General features: G+C 43.0%; 1 protein-coding gene across 1 annotated transcript in view; it reads left to right on the top strand.

Moving 5' to 3' along the window:
• Nucleotides 1–23,167, top strand: part of ALDH6A1 (aldehyde dehydrogenase 6 family member A1) — a 403,302-nt gene that overhangs the window by 344,526 nt on the left and 35,609 nt on the right. Inside the window, exon 11 of the mRNA XM_044074724.1 lies at nt 2,666–2,764. Coding sequence (XP_043930659.1) covers nt 2,666–2,764 — 99 coding nt within the window. The remainder of the gene's footprint in view (nt 1–2,665; nt 2,765–23,167) is intronic.

Genomic DNA, 23,167 nt, shown 5'->3' with positions numbered 1-23,167 from the left:
AGTCTGACCTGCTTCCCCTCCCCCAGTAAAGCCAGGAGTCTGGCCTGCTTCCCCTTCCCCAGTAAAGCGAGTCTGGCCTGCTTCCCTCCCCAGTAAAAGCGAGTCTGGCCTGCTTCCTCCCCAGTAAAGCGGAGTCTGGCCTGCTTCCCCTCCCCAGTAAAGAGGAGTCTGGCCTGCTTCCCTCCCCAGTAAAGCCGGAGTCTGGCCTGCTTCCCTCCCCAGTAAAGCGTGTCTGGCCTGCTTCCCTCCCCAGTAAAGCTGAGTCTGGCCTGCTTCCTCCCCAGTAAAGCGGAGTCTGGCCTGCTTCCCCTCCCCAGTAAAGCGGAGTCTGGCCTGCTTCCCTCCCAGTAAAGCGGAGTCTGGCCTGCTTCCTCCCCAGTAAAGCGGAGTCTGGCCTGCTTCCTCCCCAGTAAAGCGGAGTCTGGCCTGCTTCCTCCCCAGTAAAGCGGAGTCTGGCCTGCTTCCTCCCCAGTAAAGCGGAGTCTGGCCTGCTTCCCTCCCCAGTAAAGCCGGAGTCTGGCCTGCTTCCTCCTCCCCAGTAAAGCGGAGTCTGGCCTGCTTCCCTCCCCAGTAAAGCGGAGTCTGGCCTGCTTCCCTCCCCAGTAAAGCGAGTCTGGCCTGCTTCCCTCCCAGTAAAGCGGAGTCTGGCCTGCTTCCTCCCCAGTAAAGCTGAGTCTGGCCTGCTTCCTCCCCAGTAAAGCGGAGTCTGGCCTGCTTCCTCCCCAGTAAAGCGGAGTCTGGCCTGCTTCCCTCCCCAGTAAAGCTGGAGTCTGGCCTGCTTCCTCCCCCTCCCCAGTAAAGCGGAGTCTGGCCTGCTTCCCTCCCAGTAAAGCGGAGTCTGGCCTGCTTCCCTCCCCCAGTAAAGCGAGTCTGGCCTGCTTCCCTCCCCAGTAAAGCGGAGTCTGGCCTGCTTCCCCTCCCCAGTAAAGCGGAGTCTGGCCTGCTTCCCCTCCCCAGTAAAGCGGAGTCTGGCCTGCTTCCCCTCCCCAGTAAAGCGGAGTCTGGCCTGCTTCCTCCCCAGTAAAGCGGAGTCTGGCCTGCTTCCCCTCCCCAGTAAAGCGGAGTCTGGCCTGCTTCCCCTCCCCAGTAAAGCGGAGTCTGGCCTGCTTCCCCTCCCCAGTAAAGCGGAGTCTGGCCTGCTACCCCTCCCCAGTAAAGCGGAGTCCGAAGTGGAGTCCTTCTCTTATTCTTTTCATATGTAACTTAGACGAAGAGATGAATAATTGCAAATTCGTCCCTGGTTTAGCACCAGTGGCATTCCTTGATAGGAGAGACTTGTTAAGTATCCAACATATGCTTGTGCAGCCCATCTTTGGAGGTTCATACTTTTTGTCTATGGAAATTCCAAAATGTAAAGTATTAGTAATTACCATGGGGATGCAGGGATTGGCTTTTTAAGATTTTCACAGATCAGAAATTTAGTAAGTACCAGTGAACCTGTGAACATCTGTTTTATATCGGTACCATTCATTTGTTCAGATGTTTGTATTCATTTTTTCCCTACAGCTTGCAAACACAAAGTATGAACCTTTATTATATAAGTATTCATTTGCAAGTTGGAGACAGGAAGACAAATTGATATGCTTTCACTCTGAATGATATTTTAGATTGCAGATCTGTCAGAATGATTGCAGTGTGGGATACCGCTTTGTGTTTCATAGTAACCGCATAGACTGATTTAACTCCAGTGCACCAGTACCGCTTTGTGTTTCATAGTAACCACATAGACTGATTTAACTCCAGTGTGCCAGTACCGCTTTGTGTTTCATAGTAACCGCATAGACTGATTTAACTCCAGTGTGCCAGTACCGCTTTGTGTTTCATAGTAACCACATAGACTGATTTAACTCCAGTGTGCCAGTACCGCTTTGTGTTTCATAGTAACCGCATAGACTGATTTAACTCCAGTGTGCCAGTACCGCTTTGTGTTTCATAGTAACCGCATAGACTGATTTAACTCCAGTGTGCCAGTACCGCTTTGTGTTTCATAGTAACCGCATAGACTGATTTAACTCCAGTGTGCCAGTACCGCTTTGTGTTTCATAGTAACCACATAGACTGATTTAACTCCAGTGCGCCAGTATACAATATACACTGTGGGGGAATGGCCGACGATAATTACGATTGAAGGTTCAGAAGGTGAGACGCCCACCAGATGCCAGGTAGGCAGATATCCCCATATGTTTTGAGGTTAGCTTGGTGGGAGCAGTAAGTTCTTTGGGGTGGTCAAGGATTTTAGATTAAAATTGTGACATTTACAGTATCTGTAGATCCTTCAGAATGTAATATTAGGAAATGTAACAAAGATTTGGAGTGCTGGTTGCTAGGTCTTGTAGAAGATTAACTTTCATTGATGATGATATTTTTTATTTACTTAATACGTCTTTCATTGGGTATTTTTCTGGGTGCACAAATGGAGCTGTTTGAATTGGTGCCCTACCATCTTTCTAAATACACACGATTCACCAGACAGATGTAACCACATGGATCACCAGACAGATGTAAATTACTTATTCATTTTGTTATTTATTCTGTTTCATTTGGTGAAGCCTTTCATGCCCCGTTATTTGAAAGATTCCTTCTTCCTGTTCTATTATTTCTCAGTAGTATATTGTTTCATTAATGTTTTAATTCTGAAGACTCTTTTTTTTTTTTTTTTTTTTAGATTGGTGTGAATGTACCGATTCCTGTCCCCCTCCCAATGTTCTCGTTCACTGGCTCTCGTGCCTCTTTCAGAGGAGATATAAACTTCTATGGCAGACAGGTAAGAAATGCAGGTAGTTGCACTGGCGGATCTTTTGATGCCGTTTTGAATCAAAAAGCTGAAGTGACAAGGTAGTGCTTTTTTTTTTTGTTGTTGTTGTTGTTAACCACAGAAATTCCATTGGCATAAATTTACTGTGTTGCACAACGTTGCACTTGGTTGTCTGAGTTTTCTGTCTCTATACGTAATGCTGTGAAGATAGAGATATAAACAAAGGTTACATTTGTGCTGAAGTTTATAGTTCAAGCAGTGCACAGTTTTTCCCTGATGACGTTTCATGTCATTATTCCAGTGTCTAAAAGCCAGTAATTGGAGATGAAGCAATCAGCTGAACACTGACAGATCTTAGTGAATTTGTCTACTGCTAGAGTTGGTCATGTTTTGAACCTTCCATGGGCTGCTAGAGTTGGTCATGTTTTGAACCTTCCATGGGCAAAGTGATATTTTTTTCACCATAGAAACCTTGTGCAGTTATGGTAATGCATGAACGCTTAAACTGAGTACAGATATATCACAATAACGATGACTTTAGTGTTAGCTGTTTTTCTGGAACATTCAATGTATGGCCGTTCTGTTGAATGTTTTGGTATTGGGGTGCAGCTGTGTAGCATAAGTAGCAAAGTAGGAATGAAAGTCATTCCTCCATGAGGACCATAGCATGGCTTCCTATTGTAATTCTAAGACTTGCAAGTGTGAGCTCCAGAATTATTTAGAAAAAGTCCAAAAATAAAGATCAGTGGATATTGAACGGCTGTTTTCCTTTACTGTTTTTTTTGCAGGATGCAAGTCCCCTGCATACACTGATGTGGAGGACACCCTGCCCCCCCCCCCAAACTTATACATACCAAATCTGTGATTGCCATGCATTGGAGAGAAGGCAATATGCAAAGAAACCGTAATCTTAGACTTGGTATATGTATGTCCTCATTTTCAATCATGTAGTCTTGTTATTCAGGACTTGCACTGAATCTTGGGATATCACCGTTACCCTGTAGCACTGTGTGCTGTAAGGATGCTGGACGTTTTAAGACATTCTTTGCATGAGTTATGGAACAAAGATGAGTAGCATAGTTCGTTTGTTGACTCTACATCTGTCCTGATGTGATTATTCATAGGTTAATATCAGGCAAGTGGTCTGAATGACCATATTGAGGTTACTTGATAGGTTTACCCCCAGTCTTGATGAGTGCTATAATGTTAATCCCAGCAGTAAATTTCTGTCATCAACATGAAATGTAAAAGAGGCCACAGGAAAAGCTCTTCCACAGATAGGCAATCTTGTGTAATTAACCTGCCCCTCGAAGAAGGCTTATTTATGTTGTAAAGTTGAGAACTTTGGTTCATAGGTGTTTACTAGGCTAACTCCCACAAGGGCCTTTTTAAGCCAAGCCATGCATCCCAAATCTCTGACAAGTTCAGGTACCCTTAATAAGTGTAAGCAGGGGCTTGGGAGATGAAACACAGGGAGCTAGGAAATGAACCATTTACAGGCTGACTGTATCCATTAGAGACATAGGTGCTAAACCAGGGATTAATTTCCTATGTCCCATCTAGTTGTCCAAGTTGCACTTTAATTGGGTTAGGAAGGAACTCTGCTTCACACAGATGGGGAGCCTGCTCCAGAGAAGGGGAGGTCTGTGGGATACATGCCTGTCTTTCTAGCAGGTCCTGTTTATATCAGAGGCAAGATTTAAGTCTTTAGAATGTGTAATTCTGGTGCTGTTTGTTTTGCAGTTTGCAGGAGGTCCATCAGGATGGGGTCTGACAGTGCTTTGTTTGCCAAGCATAAATCTCCCCTCAACATCCTGTAAGAGACGGAATACAGGAATATGGCTTTCAGGCTATCTGCATAGGACATGTAACTTAGGCCCTGTATTCTTTTAGTGAGGAACCTCTGTGGACATTCCATTTATTGGATATATTTGGATAGGTACATACTAAAGGGAGGGCACTGTAGACTTGTACCTAGTTGCCATACCTTTGTTTATAGGTTGCACAACATAGAATGATATCCTCACTACTATAGACACGTGATGGTCAAAGAGTAGATTATTGTGTGTCCCAAGTCCCTGACTGCTGGATCAGCTGTTACGGTTTTATTGTCATTATGATAGTTTCCAGGATGGATGACTTCCCAAAGGATACTGTTATGCATTTCTTGGCATTTGGTTTTAGTCCATGGCTCTAACACCAGTTATTTGTCTGTGTGACCCCTTCCTGGAGAAAGTACTGTTGTGTAAAATCTTAACATAACAGTAGATGTAATTCTCTTCACTGTTGCAGTATTCTTTACACAAGGGATTCCCTGCCAAGGCCAGTCCAAAGTCCAGTCAGTGACCAAATCTTAAGAAAATATAGACGTCATACTTCACATGTATACTCCCTGCTCAAGCCGTAGGGCATAAAGATGGAGTACGGATGTACGTATCTCAGAACTGAAAAGCCTTGGTAAGAACAAATGTTCCTAGGAACCAGGAGAAGCATGATAAGGAGAAAGAGAGAACGAATTCCAGTCCAGGATGACAGAGAATAAGGCAGAGCAGGAGAATGGAGTGAATACTGCAACAGTGAAGAGAAGGACATCTACTGTTAAAGATTTTACACAGCTGTACTACGTCCTTCCATAGAACTCTTGCAGTAGTGTTTACATAAGGGAGAGTACAAAAGCTCAAGAGGAAACCTGGGAGGTGGAAGGCATAGAGGAATCTAGAAATACACGCAGGATGGCTCTGGCAAAGCCAGCCTTTGCTCTGGAAATATCCAGCTTGTAATGCTTAATGAAAGTGTGGACAGAAGTCCAAGAAGCAGTTTAAGGATGGAATTGGTGTCCAGTCTTTTGAAAAAAGCACCAGAGAAAGCAACAGCTCTGGTAAAATGAACCTTAGCAGAGGTAGACATTTACCATGAAAGGCATAACAGAAAGAACTGGCCTTAGAGATCCAGGAGGATATGGCTTCCTTAGAAAAAGCCAAGCCTAAAGACCTGGGATGAAAGGAAACGAAAGATTGCTCACATTTGTGAATAGCCTTAGTCTTATCCAAATGATATCTGAGCTCTCAGTGCTCATCCCAAGTGTGAAGAACCTTCTCACTATCCGACTGTAGAGGAGAAAAAGGAGAGCAAATTAATAGACTGAGACGATTTATTGCCCACCTTGGGCATAAAAGAAGGATTAGTACGAAAATGCACCCTGTCCCTGTGAAAAACTAAAAAAGGAGGAACAACCATAAGAGCCTAGAGTTCAGAGCCCTTACTTGGCTAAAGTAAGGTCTAAAAGAAGAACAGTATTCCATGTACACTGTTGCAAGTAAACTGAAGCTGCAGGCTCAAAAGGAGCCGGAGTCCATTTCTCAAAATATGGTCCAAAGGGAGTGGAATAGGCTTCCTGGGAGGCCTGATATGAAGGATGCATTTAAGAAATTGTTTGACCTCAAATCTAGAGGGAAGAAGAGTCGATGGCAGATGAGCAGAAATGGCTAAGAGGTGAGCTTTTACCAAAGAATATGCTAACCCAGCATGGAGCAATTCACACAAATAAAGAGAACCAGAGCAATCTCACAGAAAATGGATCCTGGTTACAAGAAAGGCACCAGACAGAAAATCTCTTCCGTTTAGACAAATATGATTTCCTGGTAGAGGGTTTCCTGTCTTCTACGGAACCCTTAGCACGTCCTCAGAAAAAAAAGTGACTAAAAAGGATCAAAGTCCTATCACCCCCAGCATCAATTGAAGAGTGTAAGAAGATCCACCTTGTGAGGTTAATTTGTGGTAATTGCCCCTGGTTAGGTGAAGAACGGGGGACCCAATGCTGTTTTGGCCAAAAGGGATTCACCAGCAAGATTTTCCGGGAGTCGTCTTGATCTTTAGTAGGACTGTTGGAATCAGACGAAGGGGAGGGAAGACATAGAGAAACAACCCCTTCCAAGGAAAAGATAGGGTGTTCACCTTCCAAGCCAGAAGACTTGGGAAAAGATTAAGTTGTTTCTTCAAAGAGGAGGCAAAAATATTTAGCTGTGGAGCAGCCCATTGATGGACAATATCCAGAAACGCATCTCTCTGAAGCGTCCATTCATGAAACGGTGTACTGGATCTGCTCAGAGTCTGCCACTGTATTTTGCTCTGAAGGAATAGAGAGAGCCTGAAGAATCACTTGATACTGGATAGCTAGGTCCCAGACCTGAAGGACAAGTCTGCAAAGAGGGTAGGACCTTTCCCCCCCCTTGTTTGTTGATATAACACATCACTGTGGTGTTATCTGTGAAAATTTTGAGAGGCCCTGGAAGAGGGAGGGAATGAAAAGTTTTGAAGAGCTAAAGAGAGAGCTCTCCTCTCCTTTATATTGATGTGATCTGACCTAATGGAACCGAAGTGATCACCCAGGCATGTCCAAGGGACAGCTCCCAGGGTTCTATCCTGTCTACCTGATGAATAGTGATCACCCAGGCATGTCCAAGGGACAGCGCCCGGTGTTCTCTTAACCAGGCATGTCCAAGGGACAGCTCCCGGTGTTCTCTTACGCAGGCATGTCCAAGGGACAGCTCCCGGTGTTCTCTTACCCAGGCATGTCCAAGGGACAGCGCCTGGTGTTCTCTTACCCAGGCATGTCCAAGGGACAGCGCCCGGTGTTCTCTTACCCAGGCATGTCCAAGGGACAGCTCCCGGTGTTCTCTTACCCAGGCATGTCCAAGGGACAGCTCCCGGTGTTCTCTTACCCAGGCATGTCCAAGGGACAGTGCCTGGTGTTCTCTTACCCAGGCATGTCTAAGGGACAGCTCCCGGTGTTCTCTTACCCAGGCATGTCCAAGGGACAGCTCCCGGTGTTCTCTTACCTAGGCATGTCCAAGAGACACCTCCTGGGGTTCTATCCTGTCTACCTGATGAATAGTGATCACCCAGGCATGTCCAAGGGTCAGCTCCCGGGGTTCTCTTGCCCAGGCATGTCCAAGGGACAGCTCCTGGTGTTCTCTTACCCAGGCATGTCCAAGGGACAGCTCCCGGTGTTCTCTTACCCAGGCATGTCCAAGGGACAGCTCCCGGTGTTCTCTTACCCAGGCATGTCCAAGGGACAGCTCCCGGTGTTCTCTTACCCAGGCATGTCCAAGGGACAGCTCCTGGTGTTCTCTTACCCAGGCATGTCCAAGGGACAGCTCCTGGGGTTCTATCCTGTCTACCTGATGAATAGTGATTACCCAGGCATGTCCAAGGGACAGCTCCCGCTGTTCTCTTCTGTCTACCTGGGAAATAGTGATCACCCAGGCATGTCCAAGGGACAGCTCCCGGTGTTCTCTTACCCAGGCATGTCCAAGGGACAGCTCCCGGTGTTCTCTTACCCAGGCATGTCCAAGGGACAGCTCCCGGTGTTCTCTTACCCAGGCATGTCCAAGGGACAGCTCCCGGTGTTCGGTCCTGTCTACCTGGGAAATAGTGATCACCCAGGCATATCCAAGGGACAGCTCCCGGTGTTCTCTTACCCAGGCATGTCCAAGGGACAGCTCCCAGGGTTCTCTCCTGTCTACCTGGGAAATGGTGATTACCCAGGCATGTCCAAGGGACAGCTCCCGGTGTTCTCTCCTGTCTACCTGATGAATAGTGATTACCCAGGCATGTCCAAGGCACAGCTCCCGGGGTTCTCTCCTGTCTACCTGGGAAGTAGTGATTACCCAGGCATGTCCAAGGGACAGCTCCCAGTGTTCTCTACTGTCTACCTGATGAATTTGAGCATCTTGGGGCAATGTAGCAATTGCCTCATGTACACTGACAACCCTCTCCTCCTACCACCCAATACTACAACCTGTGAGAGATGCATTTATCTTGCCAAACTGGAGGCAAAGCACTCTCAACCAAAAGACTGACCGTCTTAGTCAAGATAACACTTGCACCACACCACACTCATCACATAGTCCCACTATACCTACACCACCAAAACCCACACATAGGTAAATAAAAATATTCTCGGAGGCTCTCCATAAGAATCTGCCCAAGAAACAGAGACCTCTTAAGCAGAAACGCTCCCTCCACACAACCCAAAAAACACATAACACACAGACCCAGTGTGCTACACAACCACAGCCCATAAGGCAAAACAATGTGCCTAACACATTAGTCATAGGTGACTGTATAGTCGGGCACACTGATGTTCCACTCACCAGAATAGACAAGGGGAAGGTTACCATTAGCTGCCTGTCAGGTACCATGATCCGTCACATAACCCACGCACTCAGGTCAGTTCACAACAAGTACAAATATGAATCGGTGATTGTCCATGTTGGTGTGAACGACCCGAGATGTACCTCTCTGGACTACATGAAAAGAGACAAGGAGGAGCTCTCCGATCTTGTAATCTAGGCAGGTATGACCCTAGCCCTAAGTAGCAGCCTACCTTCACCCAGAATGATACCGCAGTGCAAGGACAAAATGATTGACTTCAACAATTGGCTAAGCTTCTGGTGTCATTCCAAGGGGGTCCAGTATCTGTCTGCCTGGGACAACATGGTCGACAGGCCATGATGCTTTGCCAGAGATGGCCTGCACCTGTCTCCTCTGGGATTCTGGATACTGGCCAAGACTCTTGCCACCCCTATAGTGCCTTGTTTAGGCAAGGTTGAAACGACAAACTCACCACCATAACAGATACAGGCAAGCAACAACTGAGAGTAATGCTACTCAACACTAGAAGTCTAAACCTCAAAATGCACTCACTCGAGGTACTCCTTAAAATGGAGAACATCGATATCTGTGCAGTGACTGAAATCTGGTTCAAGGCTCCAGAGAGCACTCTTACATTACCAGGATATAACTCGTACCTTTTGGCCATCTAACCAGGACTGGAACACCAAGGGCGGAGTTGTGTCCATATTCATTAAGGATATCCACACCTCCAGGCTAGTTGCCCAACATAATGCAGTTGAAGTTATCCAAGTGCAACTAACTATGGGGGAAAAACTGCAATCCATATTGTAGCTTGCTACAGATCCCCCACTATGCCCCAGGATTCCCACTCCTCTTTTCTTGATGTACTGGAAAATATTAGGGTTCAACCAAACACACTAATAGTAAGCAATTTCAACTACCCCAGCATTAACTGGGAAAACTACTCCTGTACCAACTCCTTCGCTCAACGCTTTCTAGAATTTATAAACTCCAATGCCCCGGATCAACTTATCCGCACCCCCACCAGGGGCAATAATTTACTAGACCTGGTCATTACCAACATGAGTGACTGGTGTTCCACACCTGAAGTCAACTTCTCTTTGGTCAGATCCGACCAAAAGCTATTCACCATAGATATCCACATCCTACCTCCACCCCCCATTAAGGAAACCACTGTAAAAAATTTCTCCAAAGCCAACTTCATGCTTCTTAAGACAGAAGTGTCAAACATCTCGACACCCATGCAGTTGGACAAAACAGTTAAAACTGCCGAATCGTATACAAATGCACTCAATTGTGTATTGCCTTTGAGTTTGGGGACATAGCTAAAGAATGTCTTGTGGCTGTCCTTGGCCTGGGAGGCCAAATTTACCTTCAGTTTGGCTTTGGTAAACTTTGTCCTGTGAATTGTTTAGTTTTATGAGCGTGCTTTTATCCTACTGGGTGCTGCACCTCTTAATTTTTGTAACACCTTTATTGAATTATCACTTGTGATATAGGCAAATTTACATTGATATAAAAGCAATCAAACTGTATTAAAGAAGTTCACATTTACAAACATTATACTTCACATATATTGTTATATATCATATAACCTAAGCAATGTTACATAAATGATTGAATTTCTAAACAAACATCTTTATTAAACCATCACTTATGACACAGGCAATAATACTTGTATATGAATGAAAACAAACCACACCGACATAATTCTAGTTGCAAGCATTTTATATCACAAACCATACTGACACAATCCCAGTTGCAAACATTATACATCACTTATAATATACCTAATCATTTTCAGTCGGACATTACACAACTCATTTAAGTCCTGCCTTATTTTAAACCTCGTTAAGACTTCCGCGGTGGTGCAGCGGTAGCGTTGTTGCCTCACAGCAAGAGGTTCTCCTGTTTGATTCTCGGCTGGAGTGCGGGGAGTGCCTTCTGTGTGGAGTCTGCATGTCCTCCCCATGGTTGGGTGGGCGTTTGAAAGACATGCGTAAATGGTCGTGCCTTCGTTGAAGGTTGAACGTCGAGCTGGCACCTCGGCGTTCATGAAAATCTACTGCCAATCATTAGCGGACCGGAGTTCTACTGTGGCGACCCCTAACCGGGAAAAGCCGAAAGACAATAACAACTTGTTTTAAACCTCATTCCTCCCGTTTGTATTATTCCCACAATCCCCATTTTTTTCCTATGTAGTTTGCTCCTACCCTTTTCTAAAGATCTCAGTTCCAGTTTTATCTCTGTTACTATATTCATACTAGTAACATAGTTGGTTTAGATTTTGATTTCCATTTTCTAGTAATTGCTTTTTTGGCAGGCACCATAATTAGACACAGGTAGGCCTTACCATATCTAGACAATTCTGATTCTGTATCTTAGCTCAGAAAAATCATCCTCCCTTGTCACACCTAGCATCTCAACAGTGCATCCCGCAAGGAATCCTTAAGGTCCGCCACCTCATTGGAGTACCAGAAAATATGTTCCCAATTACCTCACTTCCCTGTCACACCTCCAACATTTGCTGTCTACCTGAGAATAAATTTTCTGGAGACTACTTGGGGTATAAAAATATCTATGTAAACATTTCCAAGCAAAAATCCTAAATCTGCTAGATTTTGTTTTATATTTGGGAGACCTACTTATGCTCCTGCTCCTCCCCAGCCTGAACCCATTTTCCCTTCCTCACCCTCCCACTTCCTGTTTTCCACTTTCGCTATATCTCTGTGCTTACTGAATACCTTACTTACTCCCACCCTCACCCTCGCTCCCCCTATTATACACTTTCACTATATCTCTATGCTTACTGATTCCCTTACTTACTCCCATCCTCACCCTTGCTCGCGCTATTCTCCACTTTCACTATATCTCTGTGCTTACTGAATACCTTACTTACTCCCATCCTCACCCTCGCTCCCCCTATTCTACACTTTCACTATATCTCTGTGCTTACTGAATACCTTACTTACTCCAACCCTCACCCTTGCTCGCCCTATTCTCCACTTTCACTATATCTCTGTGCTTACTGAATACCTTACTTACTCCCATCCTCACCCTCGCTCCCCCTATTCTACACTTTCACTATATCTCTGTGCTTACTGAATACCTTACTTACTCCCATCCTCACCCTTGCTCGCCCTATTCTCCACTTTCACTATATCTCTGTGCTTACTGAATACCTTACTTACTCCCACCCTCACCCTTGCTCCCCCTGTTCTACACTTTCACTATATCTCTGTGCTTACTGAATACCTTACTTACTCCCACCCTCACCCTCGCTCGCCCTATTCTCCACTTTCACTATATCTCTGTGCTTACTGAATACCTTACTTACTCCCATCCTCACCCTCGCTCCCCCTATTCTACACTTTCACTATATCTCTGTGCTTACTGAATACCTTACTTACTCCCACCCTCACCCTCGCTCCCCCTATTCTACACTTTCACTATATCTCTGTGCTTACTGAATGCCTTACTTACTCCCATCCTCCCTTTCTCGCCCTATTCTACACTTTCACTATATCTCTGTGCTTACTGAATACCTTACTTACTCCCACCCTCACCCTCGCTCCCCCTATTCTACACTTTCACTATATCTCTGTGCTTACTGAATACCTTACCTACTCCCATCCTCACCCTCGCTCGCCCTATTCTACACTTTCACTATATCTCTGTGCTTACTGAATACCTTACTTACTCCCACCCTCACCCTCGCTCCCCCTATTCTACACTTTCACTATATCTCTGTGCTTACTGAATACCTTACTTACTCCCATCCTCACCTTCACTCCCCCTATTCTCCACTTTCACTATATCTCTGTGCTTACTGAATACCTTACTTACTCCCATCCTCACCCTCGCTCCCCCTATTCTACACTTTCACTATATCTCTGTGCTTACTGAATACCTTACTCCCACCCTCACCCACGCTCGCCCTATTCTCCACTTTCACTACATCTCTGTGCTTACTGAATACCTTACTTACTCCCATCCTCACCCTCTCTCTCTCTCTCTCCCTACTCTCCTCTTTCAGCACATCTCTATTTGTTTACTGATCCCATGTGATTATAACAACATTAAGCATAACAATTTGTAGTACCAAACGGGTATATCTGAGACATTTCTCCATTGTATATTAAGCTGTTCTATCTCTGAGACACTACTCCTCAGAATGATTTCTTTATACTCAGTGTAACTGTCAAAATGTGTGTTACTAAGTGATCCTGTTAGCTTTATTACTAACTTGAACTGTAATAATGTTATTTTGTGATTTATTACTATCATTTTTCTAATTTGTTTAAAATACTGACATACGTTATATGGAGCTTTTCTCCCCGGGCCTCCGCTGAAAATGGGCAAATTTGTCCAGCCAGACTTCACCATAAATGTATATGTGTGTGTATGTGTGTGTATATATATGTATATATATATATATATATATATATATATATATATATATATATATATATGTATATATATATATATATATATATATATATATATATATATATCCTCCCATTGTTTTTTTATGAATTGCTTATTCAATCTCTCCTCCCAATCCTTTCTAACCTCTTCTAGTTGATTCTTGTAGTTATCATGCAGTATTTGATATGGTCTACTAATTATTCCTTTAGTAGCAGCTTATGTTCTAGACATTACTAAAAACTCTTATCTGTGCTGGTCTTTCATGTAGGCCCCCCCCCCCCCACACCATTTCTTTCTCTTTGCCTATACTCCGATGTCGGTCCTTGATAGGGAAGGCAATGTCTAACCTGCAGTCCAAATAAATTATTGGTGTCTTCCCATTCTATTACCTTTCCCTCTCTAGTTATTTGCTCCCAGTACATTGGTTCCTTTGCCAGTTTTCTCCAGTAAATTGCAGTCATCCCTATAGGCAGAGTCTCCTTTCTCCATTCCCGTGTTGGCTTAGTTCTTAGAATACTTTCTGCTACTTCAGAATGTAATATTCTGTATGATTATTATTGTTCTTACAGGCCTGCATCCAAAATCCCAGTCTCTCTTATATTCCACTTTGAATTATAGTTTTCCGCTTGTGCTATGTGTAGGAGCCTTAACTGTGTAGCTCTGAAATGCCTCTTCAAATAGTCATCCCAGTCCACCCTGTTCTACTGGAAGAATCTGATTATCCCACTTGACTCTTGCTATCTTCCCCTCTCAGATAGTATTTCAGCTCTTTATTAATTGCTATCCGCAGCTTCTCCTCTGGTTGATAAAAAATATGCCTGACCTGTGTAGAAGACTAAAGGGACTACAAACATTTTAACTGCTTGTATCTTACTATATTGCTATCCATAATAACAGCTTTCATTTTTTCATAAAGACCGGAGCAGATGTCAGAGTAGCTGGAGAGAGTGTGAGTGTTATCTTTTGTTTCATCTCTTCCCACATATCCTTAGCTGCCACACCAGAATCATTTTTAATCCGTACTGCTAAATACTTCATTTTATCATGTCCCCATAAGTGTGGGATATTGCCAAACCAATTCATATGTGTGTACCTACTTTACTGCTTTTGCCTTTGTTTTAGCTTCATTAATTTGGTATCCCGAAGAGATTTGAAACTGTTTCAAAATGTTCCAAGACACTGAATGTCTATTTCTGTTTTTGTCAGGTATAAAATGTCATCTGCAAATAGAGCCAGCTTTTCTTGACTACCATACCAATTATATCCTTGAATTTATGGGGGTCTTATTTTCTTTGCCAATGGTTCTAAATATAATGCAAATAACAAAGGGGAAGGAGGACACCCCTGCCTGGTTCCTCTGCTCAAACAGAAATTATCGTAGGGGACCCCCACCCACTTTAATTTTCACCTCTGATCCCTCATGTATCCTCTTAATCAACCTTATAATTTTTTTCAGGAAATGCAAATGCTTCCATTCCCTGCTGATAAAGTACCAGCTTACTCTGTCAAATGCTTTTTCCTGCATCAAGACCCACTAACAACAATGGTATTTTCTTACATTCTGCTTCCCTCTGGATCATCAGTGTCCTTTTAATGTTGTCAGATGTTTGTATCCCTTCCAAAAAAACCTCATTGATCCAGATCTGTCAATTTTAGTATGACTTTTGCCATTCCTTTAGCCATTATAGACAGGAACACTTGATAATCATGGTTTAGTATTGAAGCGGACCTGTATAAAGATGTATCTGATGGATCTTTACCTTATTTAGGTGTTATAGTTACCACTGCTTTCTTCCAGGATGCTGGTGCTTCTCCTCTTAAAATACTGCTAAACAAAACCTTCCAGATCTTTCAGATTTTTTCCCTTCTAGCTTCCAAATTTCCACAGGAAGACCATCTATTTCTGAGGAGCCTCCTATAGATTGGTTATAAATCACAATTTGTATCTCATCTCCTCCTGTCCTAACTGTTAGTAATTGAGCCTCATCTACCGCTAACCTTGGCATATTTACTTCTTCCGTAAACATTTCCATTTGTATCTTTTCTTGATTTCCATATTTCTCTGCTTTATCCAGACTTTCACAGAATTTCCAAAATATTTCTAATACTTCTGTAGGATCTATTCTTATCTTTTGTGTTATAGGCTCCCTAAGCTTGGGGGCAGCTCTTTCTACTTCTGTTGCTGGAGTCCTTGTGCTAAATGTTTTTGTGTTCTAGTGTTATTATCACACAGTTAATTAACAGCAGTCTTTCTAAACTCGTGTATATTATTGAGGTAATCCCGTTTATTTTTTGTTTAGCATTCTGCAGTTGAACCTATTTTTGTTCTTTGAGATTTCCCCTATTCTGAAATACTTTTTAACATTTGTCAGTCCCTATGAATAATTCTTGTAACTTCTTAACCATAGCTCCCTTTCTGTTTTCACACTATTTTTAAACTCCTCCTTAATTTTATCTCACTTCCTGGCTATATTTTCAGAAGTAATTTCTATACTTTCGAATAGCTCCTTGAATAATCTCCACTACCCACTCCTTAAATTCCTCCCTTTTCAACCGATAGGTGGAAAAGTGCTAGTGCCTCATTTTTATTTCATTACCCTGTGTTTTTATTTTAGTTTTTGGTGCATGATCTGAAATAGTTATCTGGTACGTATCAAGACCTTTCAATTAAATGCACATGTTCCTGTGATATGCAAATTCTGTCTAGCCTAGCCCATGTATGTCTTGGGGAATAATATGTAAATTCACTCTGAACTCCTGTTACTGAATTCACATCTTCCATGCAAATATTTTCATACAGTTCTTCAAAAAATGTACCCTCCTTTGTTGTACTTTCCCTTCCAGGCCCCCAGACACATCTTCACTGGTGCAAATCAAATTCCATTACCCACCTATACATAATATTCCTTGCTGAAAACTGATTTATTTCTCACAAAAAAATGTTTAAGCTCCATTATAGCAGTTTTGGGTGGAAATAAATACATGTCAATGTAATCCTCCTTTCTTGCCAGTAGTCCCTTAGTACTTCAGCTCTACCATTGTTATCTTTTGTTATCCTCTTTTTATCAGTATTGGAGCTCCTCTTGCAATTAATATAAGTACACCTCTTTTCCTTTGTCCCAGGTATTCTGCTGAATAACTATCCAGAAAATCTTTCTTTATCAAATTCACATGTTCACTTTTCTTTCCAAGTGTCTCCTATAACGCAGCTATTTGCACTGTTCATCTTTAATATAGTTCACTATTCTTTCTTTCTTGTAATTTATTTGTAAAATAATTGACTTTTAAGGATGTTACAGAAAGCATCATTATATTAAAACATTATTATTCCCACCTTCCCACCTTTTATGTGTAACACCTTTTTTGTTGTATGTCTAAATCCAGCTTCTGTGCTACATGCATGCACTGTTTGGTAGATTGGACTTTATTTTATATAGCTGTTTCTTGTCATATCCATTTGAGCCTATGTCACATCTTACAAAACTTTTGTTTTATTGAAAGCCCTCAAACCCTCTCCCCAATAACCCCTATCAATTTAATACTAACACACAAAACTGTATACATCTTTAAGTATTTTTTACCCTCCTTATGGGAACAACTGTCTCAATCATAGACTTGAGTTAACCTAAAAGAAAGGTTATCCATGCTAAGATGCATTGTGCAGCCTGTACTACTAAATGCTAACATGTTTTGTCTTATCTTTATAGTTCTCCTAGCTGGGAAAACCCCCAAATCTTTTCAGAGAACATTATCTCTACCCATTTCTCTCTTCCCTAGCCAATCACTCTCCTCCACACTGTAACCAATTTCTCTCTATCAGATTGTGCAGTTCTCATGTCTCAATAGAGACCATCAATTTCTGTTTATCAGATTGTTTCCACGGAGACATGAGGGCCAGATACCGATTTACTACTAAGTATACATTCATTTGCTAGAAGAAAGCCTCATAATATTCAATATTCTTTTTCATTTGCTTGGTTTCTCTTCAAATGTGTTACTAAATCAATCTAGGGTCCTTAATCTAGTCATTCCCCCATGCAAGAATGAGAAAAAGCACATTTGTTTTTCTTTTTGTCATGTTATTTTATTTTTTCCAGCAGTGCCTACATTTCTTAAAACTGAAGAAGAAAGAGAGAAGGGAGAAAGGAAAAACAAAACAGTAGCACCTATTCACAATCCCCATTCCACTTAAAAAAATAGCTGAGAAAACCTTACTTTATAGCATGCAAAAAAAACTTAACACCGTAAAATAGTACTTTTAAGGAAAAAGTTTTCTTTACTAACAGTTAACTTTCTCCCTCTTTCTCTCCCCAAAGCATTTTTCCAAGCATTAGTAACATGAAGTAGGGTATATACTTAAGAGACCCCTACAAGTCCAACAAATTCTGAAAAAGTCCAATATCTCCAGATTTTTTTTGTTCTGTCATATTTCACAAATATAATTATTGCATTGTAATCCCACATTTATTAGTTTCATTACTGTTAATCTCCATCTCCCAAAGCCTGCCTCTGCTTCATTTCCATCATACTTTCAATTCTTCTGGTCAGCTCTTATGGTCCCTTCCTTCTCTCCAACATTTTTGTTGAAGCAGTGGAAAAAGTTTCACAGGTACAGTCTCTCTGTGGTCTTTATTAACAGAAGAACAAGAAGCAGACTTTGTTGGACAAACTTTGTATTTCCTCCTTAGCATGTACTTCATCAAAAATGATTTTGTCCCTCCAGGAAGGAATACCTTGAAGACAGCTGAGTGCAGCATTTCAAATCTGTCTCCCGCAGCTCGTTATAGTATAATTAATGTACTCCTCTTCTGCCTGGTGTACAATGAGTAATCATTCTCCACAAATTCTCTGTTTCTTCCACTTTTAGTATTTTGGCCTTCTGTCATAGTTTTGTCAGAATCAACTCCTGTTGATAGTATTGCATCTTTACTATGAAAGGTCTAGGTTGCTTTCTTATTGCCAGGTTTGGAGCATACACATGATGTGCCTTTTCAGCTAACAACTCCTGCTGTGGAATAGCAGTCCAGCTGCTTATTTTTGCTTTCATAAAATTAATGCAGTCTGTTCCCATACAGCTTCTCTGGTATAGCTGAAAATCTCAGGTTTTCCCTATGTGTTCTGTCCTGTAATTTTATTATTTATTGAAACATCTCTTCCTGAGCAGTCTCATATTCAGTCAGCTTTTTCTTTATTTCAACCTGTGATTTTTTTTTCAGCTTTATCACCTCATCTGGATATCTGTTTAAAGCTTCTTCCATTTTTTCAAGCCTTTTGTTGTTTGTGTTGATATACTCCGTGTTTTGTTTATTTTAGCCAGGAGTGTGTGTAGTTGTGTTGTATCTTCTTTAGTTAACTGGGAGTCATGTCTGGAGGTTGCATTGCTTTTTTGCTGGGCAGCTGCAGTACTTTCCCTAGTCAGTGTTTCTTCCTCACTTTTAGTAGCTGATTTTTTTCCAGGTCCTCTGCATTTCTTTTTTTCCTGGTATCCAGGCAGTAAGCTTACTTACCTGTTACTGAAATTTACCCATAAACAATAAAGTCTACTGGTGTCTCTGCTGAGTTTGTTTTCACACTGGGAGAGCTAGAATTAAGCTGTAACTCAATGTGCAGTCATCTTGGAAGTTCCCTGTACCTCCTAATTCTGGCCATGATTTTCTTCCTTCTGTTATACAGACCGTTGATGATGTGATTCCAGCAGGGTGGCTTGTTTTTTGAGTTAGTTCTGTACTTCTCCCTGGTGGGTACAGCTGCTTCTCTGCAGCTATTACCATGCTTATATAGGGTTTCTGTGAACAGTTCAGCATCAGTAGCAGTGTTCTCGGGATTTATGGAGGCTTGCAATCAATTTTGCCAGTTTATTACTTAATAATAGGAAGCTAGCTTTAACATAGTTTCAGAATAGTCCAGGGTTAGCTGTGGTTCCAGGTTTTATTTTTACTTCAAAGGAGACCACTATGTGGTCTGACCTTGCCAGAGAAGACATTACACTAAGAGGTGTGCAGCAGTGCTCACATATTAGTGAGGACCACATCCAGTGTGTTTGCACCTTTAGTTCATGTACTGGCAATCTGGTCCAGGGAGTTTGTGTTTACAAAATCCAGGAATCTCTGCCTATACATTTGGTGTCGTATATGATTCCCATTTAATAGTAAGGTAGTCACCCATGAATACGGTATTGGATTGGATGATGAGTGTTTCCAATAAGTTTGAAAACATATTTCATGGGTCATAGATGATCGGGTGCCCTTAACATTGCCAGTTTTTTTCCAAAGTAGAAAAAAATAGGGCTTTTCATAGCGGTAAAGGGAAGATGGAGGCCTTCATGTAGGAGTCTGTACAAGGTGGAAAAAAGTAAAAGGTTTTTAGTATGTCTGGGCAATGAAGGAAGCCATGCCCTTTGATACTCATATTTGAACTGTTTCTTACTGAAATTGGTACACCTTGTTTGCTGTAGCATAGACTAGATCCAGGCCTGCTGAATCTAGCTTTGTTTGTATGCTTATTTGTTTGCTTGTTATTTCTGAAACGCTAATTCCACCTAAAACGTGGCCTTTCAGCGCTTCTGTGGATCCCTAGTGATATCTGCATTGCTTACTGTACTTATTTCCTTGTTTCACTTGAAAGAAAGTTACTGTTTGTCGTTTTTGCATTTAAGTTATCTGTAACACATTGCATTTAAGTTACCTGGCACTTGCTCACTAAGTCAGCACTAAAAAATTAAAAGCACTACACCCTCACAAACTCCCCTTGAGTACCTTGTTCCCCATTGGCCCTTTTTCAATTATAAAGGAATTCCCAGTACTATTCTAGCATGTCCAAAGGTCAGTTGTCAATCTTCTCTCCGGTCCAGCTGGTGAATCTGGGAATCTTGAGGCAATGTTACAACTGCCTCATGTATACAGACAACCCTCTCCTCCTCCCAACAAATTCCAACACGTGAGAGATGCAACCATATAGCCAAACTGGAGGCTAAGCTCTCTCAACTCAGTACTGGCGTAACCAGTCAGGAGGAGAAGGAAACCACACTCACTACAATTCCCGTCTCACATAGACCTACCACGACAGCAAACCAAACACATAAACACACAAAAACATACTCGGAGGCTGTAAATAAAAATCTGCCTAAGCAGCAGAGACCTCCAAAGCAGACACCCAAGCAACCGTTGCCCCAAAACAAAACACGTGCAACACATAGCTCACAAAGCCAGTGTGCCGAACAGTCACAGCCCTTAAGGCTAAACAACACACCTGATACACTTGTAATAGGTGACTCTATCATCAGGCACACTGACGTCCCGCTCACCAGGCTGAACAAGGAGAAGGTCACGGTGAGCTGCCTGTCAGGCGCTAGGATCCGCCACATAACACACGCACTCAGGTCACTTCAAGGCAAGTACAAATATGACTCTGTCATTGCCCATGCTGGTGTGAATGACCGGAGACGTACCTCCCTGGACTACATGAAAAGAGACATAGAGGAGCTCTCTGAGCATGTAGCCCAGGCCGGTATGACCCTGACCTTGAGTAGCATCTTACCCTCACCAAGAATGATGCCACAATATGAAGACAAGATGATCAATTTCAACAATTGGCTTAAGTATTGGTGTCATTCAAAGGGGATCCAATGCCTGTCAGCCTGGGATGACATGCTCGACAAGCCACGATGCTTCGCTAGGGACAGCTTGCACCTGTCACCCCTGGGCTTTCGGATATTGGCAAAGGCTCTTGCTACCCCCATAGTGCCTTTTTTTAGGCAAGGCTCAAAAGACAAACCCACCTCCATAGGTATCACAAAGGATAAGAAACTGAGTAATGCTACTCAACGCCAGAAGTCTAAACCTCAAGATGCACGCACTCAAAACTCTCCTTAGCATGGAGAACATCGATATCTGCGCAGTAACAGAAACCTGGTTCAAGGTTCCCGAGAGCACCCCAGTACTACCAGGTTATACCTCATACCATGCTTTTCGGCCCCAAAACTTGGACCGAACCACAAAAGGAGGGGGAGTATCAATATTCGTCAAAGATACCCACACCTCCAGGTTGGTGGCACAGCATGAAGCATCAGAGACTATCCATGTGCAACTAACAGTGGGTAAAACTGCCTTCCAGTTTATAACCTGCTACAGACCACCCTCCCAAACCCAGGAACCCCACTCGGCCTTCCTGAGAACACTGGAAAATATGAAGGTCTCTCCAAACACCATTATATTGGGCGACTTCAACTACCCAAGCATAGACTGGGAGCATTACTCTAGCTCCAACACCCTAGCCCAAAGGTTCCTAGAATTTATAAACTCAAATGCTATGGAACAACTTGTTACCACTCCCACAAGAGGGGAAAACATACTGGACCTGATCATCACCAACATGGGGACTCTGTGCTCCAGACCAGAATTGTATCCCTCACTGGTAAGATCAGACCATAAACTAATCTCACTGGATATTCACATCCCGACCCCACCCCCTGCCCAGAAAACCACAGTGAAAAACTTCTCTAAAGCAAATTTCACACTCTCAAAACCGAGGTGGAATCCTTCAAAGCCCCCGGGCCTGTGGAAAATACAGCCCAGACTGCAGAATCCATTATAAACGCATTCTATGAACACCTTCAGGAATGCATGGATCATGCAATCCCAAATAAAACCAAGACCCAATCCTCCAAAGGCAGACGTCCTGTCTGGTGGACCCCAGCCATAAACAAACTATACAATAGAAGGAGGAAGCTACTACATGATAGAGCAAAATCCCAAAAAGGGAAGGCATCTCTGATCAGTATTAGCAAAAAACTACGGGCACTCATAAAATCGTCTAAAGCCAGCTTCGAGAGAAAAATTGCACAGGATACTAAGGATAAGCACAAGGCCTTCTTTAGTTATGTTAGGAACCTTGGTGGGAATTCCCAGATATGCTCAGAATGAGTCCAAAGTGACAAAAAATACACCGAACCCACAGACATTGCCAACATCCTAGCTGACAGGTTCAGCGCAAACCACCCCCCCCCTCCCCACCAAAAGGGCGAATATCTATCCCAGCAGAGTGCTGCCCCCCTGACATCTCTGATGTTCAGGTAAGAGCCGCCCTCTCCAAAGCAAAAAACACAGCATCAATGGGACCAGACGGTGTTCTGGGCTGCGTCCTACATGAACTCCAAGAAAAGCTAAACCCAAACATAAAACTACTGTTCAATCTCAGCCTTACTACAGGGTATGTACTCAGAGTGGCGTACAGCAACAGTGGTCCCTCTCCACAAAGGTGGTACCTCAATGGATCCTGGAAACTATCGCCCCATAAGCCTGACTAGCTTGATCTGCAAAGCTATGGAAAGGATCATCATGGACATCATAAATAAAGATATTGGGGACCTACAGACACTGGAACTTATCCAGTTCGGCTTTAAGGGCAGATCCTGCCTCTTAAACCTGGTCGATTTCTTTGAAACAGTCACCAAGGCCATTGACGAGGGGAAGGTGGTCCACACAGCCTACCTGGACCTTGCAAAAGCCTTCGATACAATACCCCACTCGGGCATTATAGATAAGCTCACCAGGTTAAATATAAACCCCTATGTCACTAGATGGGTTGCAAACTGGCTCAAGGACAGAACCCACATGGTTAGAATTGCTGGAGCCATGTCAGACTCCAAACCAGTTACAAGTGGCATCCCACAAGGCTCAGTCCTGGGACCTCTCTTGTTCGGTATATATTTCTTGAAGGTACAGGCAAACACGGAAGGACTGTGGCTGACCAAGTTCGCAGATGACTGCAAACTGGGCGCCATAATCGACTCTCCAGCCGACACAAGCATCCTCCAAAAGGGCCTCA

The sequence above is a fragment of the Protopterus annectens genome, chromosome 6.part0 (assembly GCF_019279795.1).
Source record: "Protopterus annectens isolate FY-2018-M chromosome 6.part0, PAN1.0, whole genome shotgun sequence".
In the NCBI taxonomy this organism is placed as follows: domain Eukaryota; kingdom Metazoa; phylum Chordata; order Ceratodontiformes; family Protopteridae; genus Protopterus; species Protopterus annectens.
Note: the sequence above shows the minus strand (reverse complement) of the source record. Positions and strands in the feature narration are given on the sequence as shown.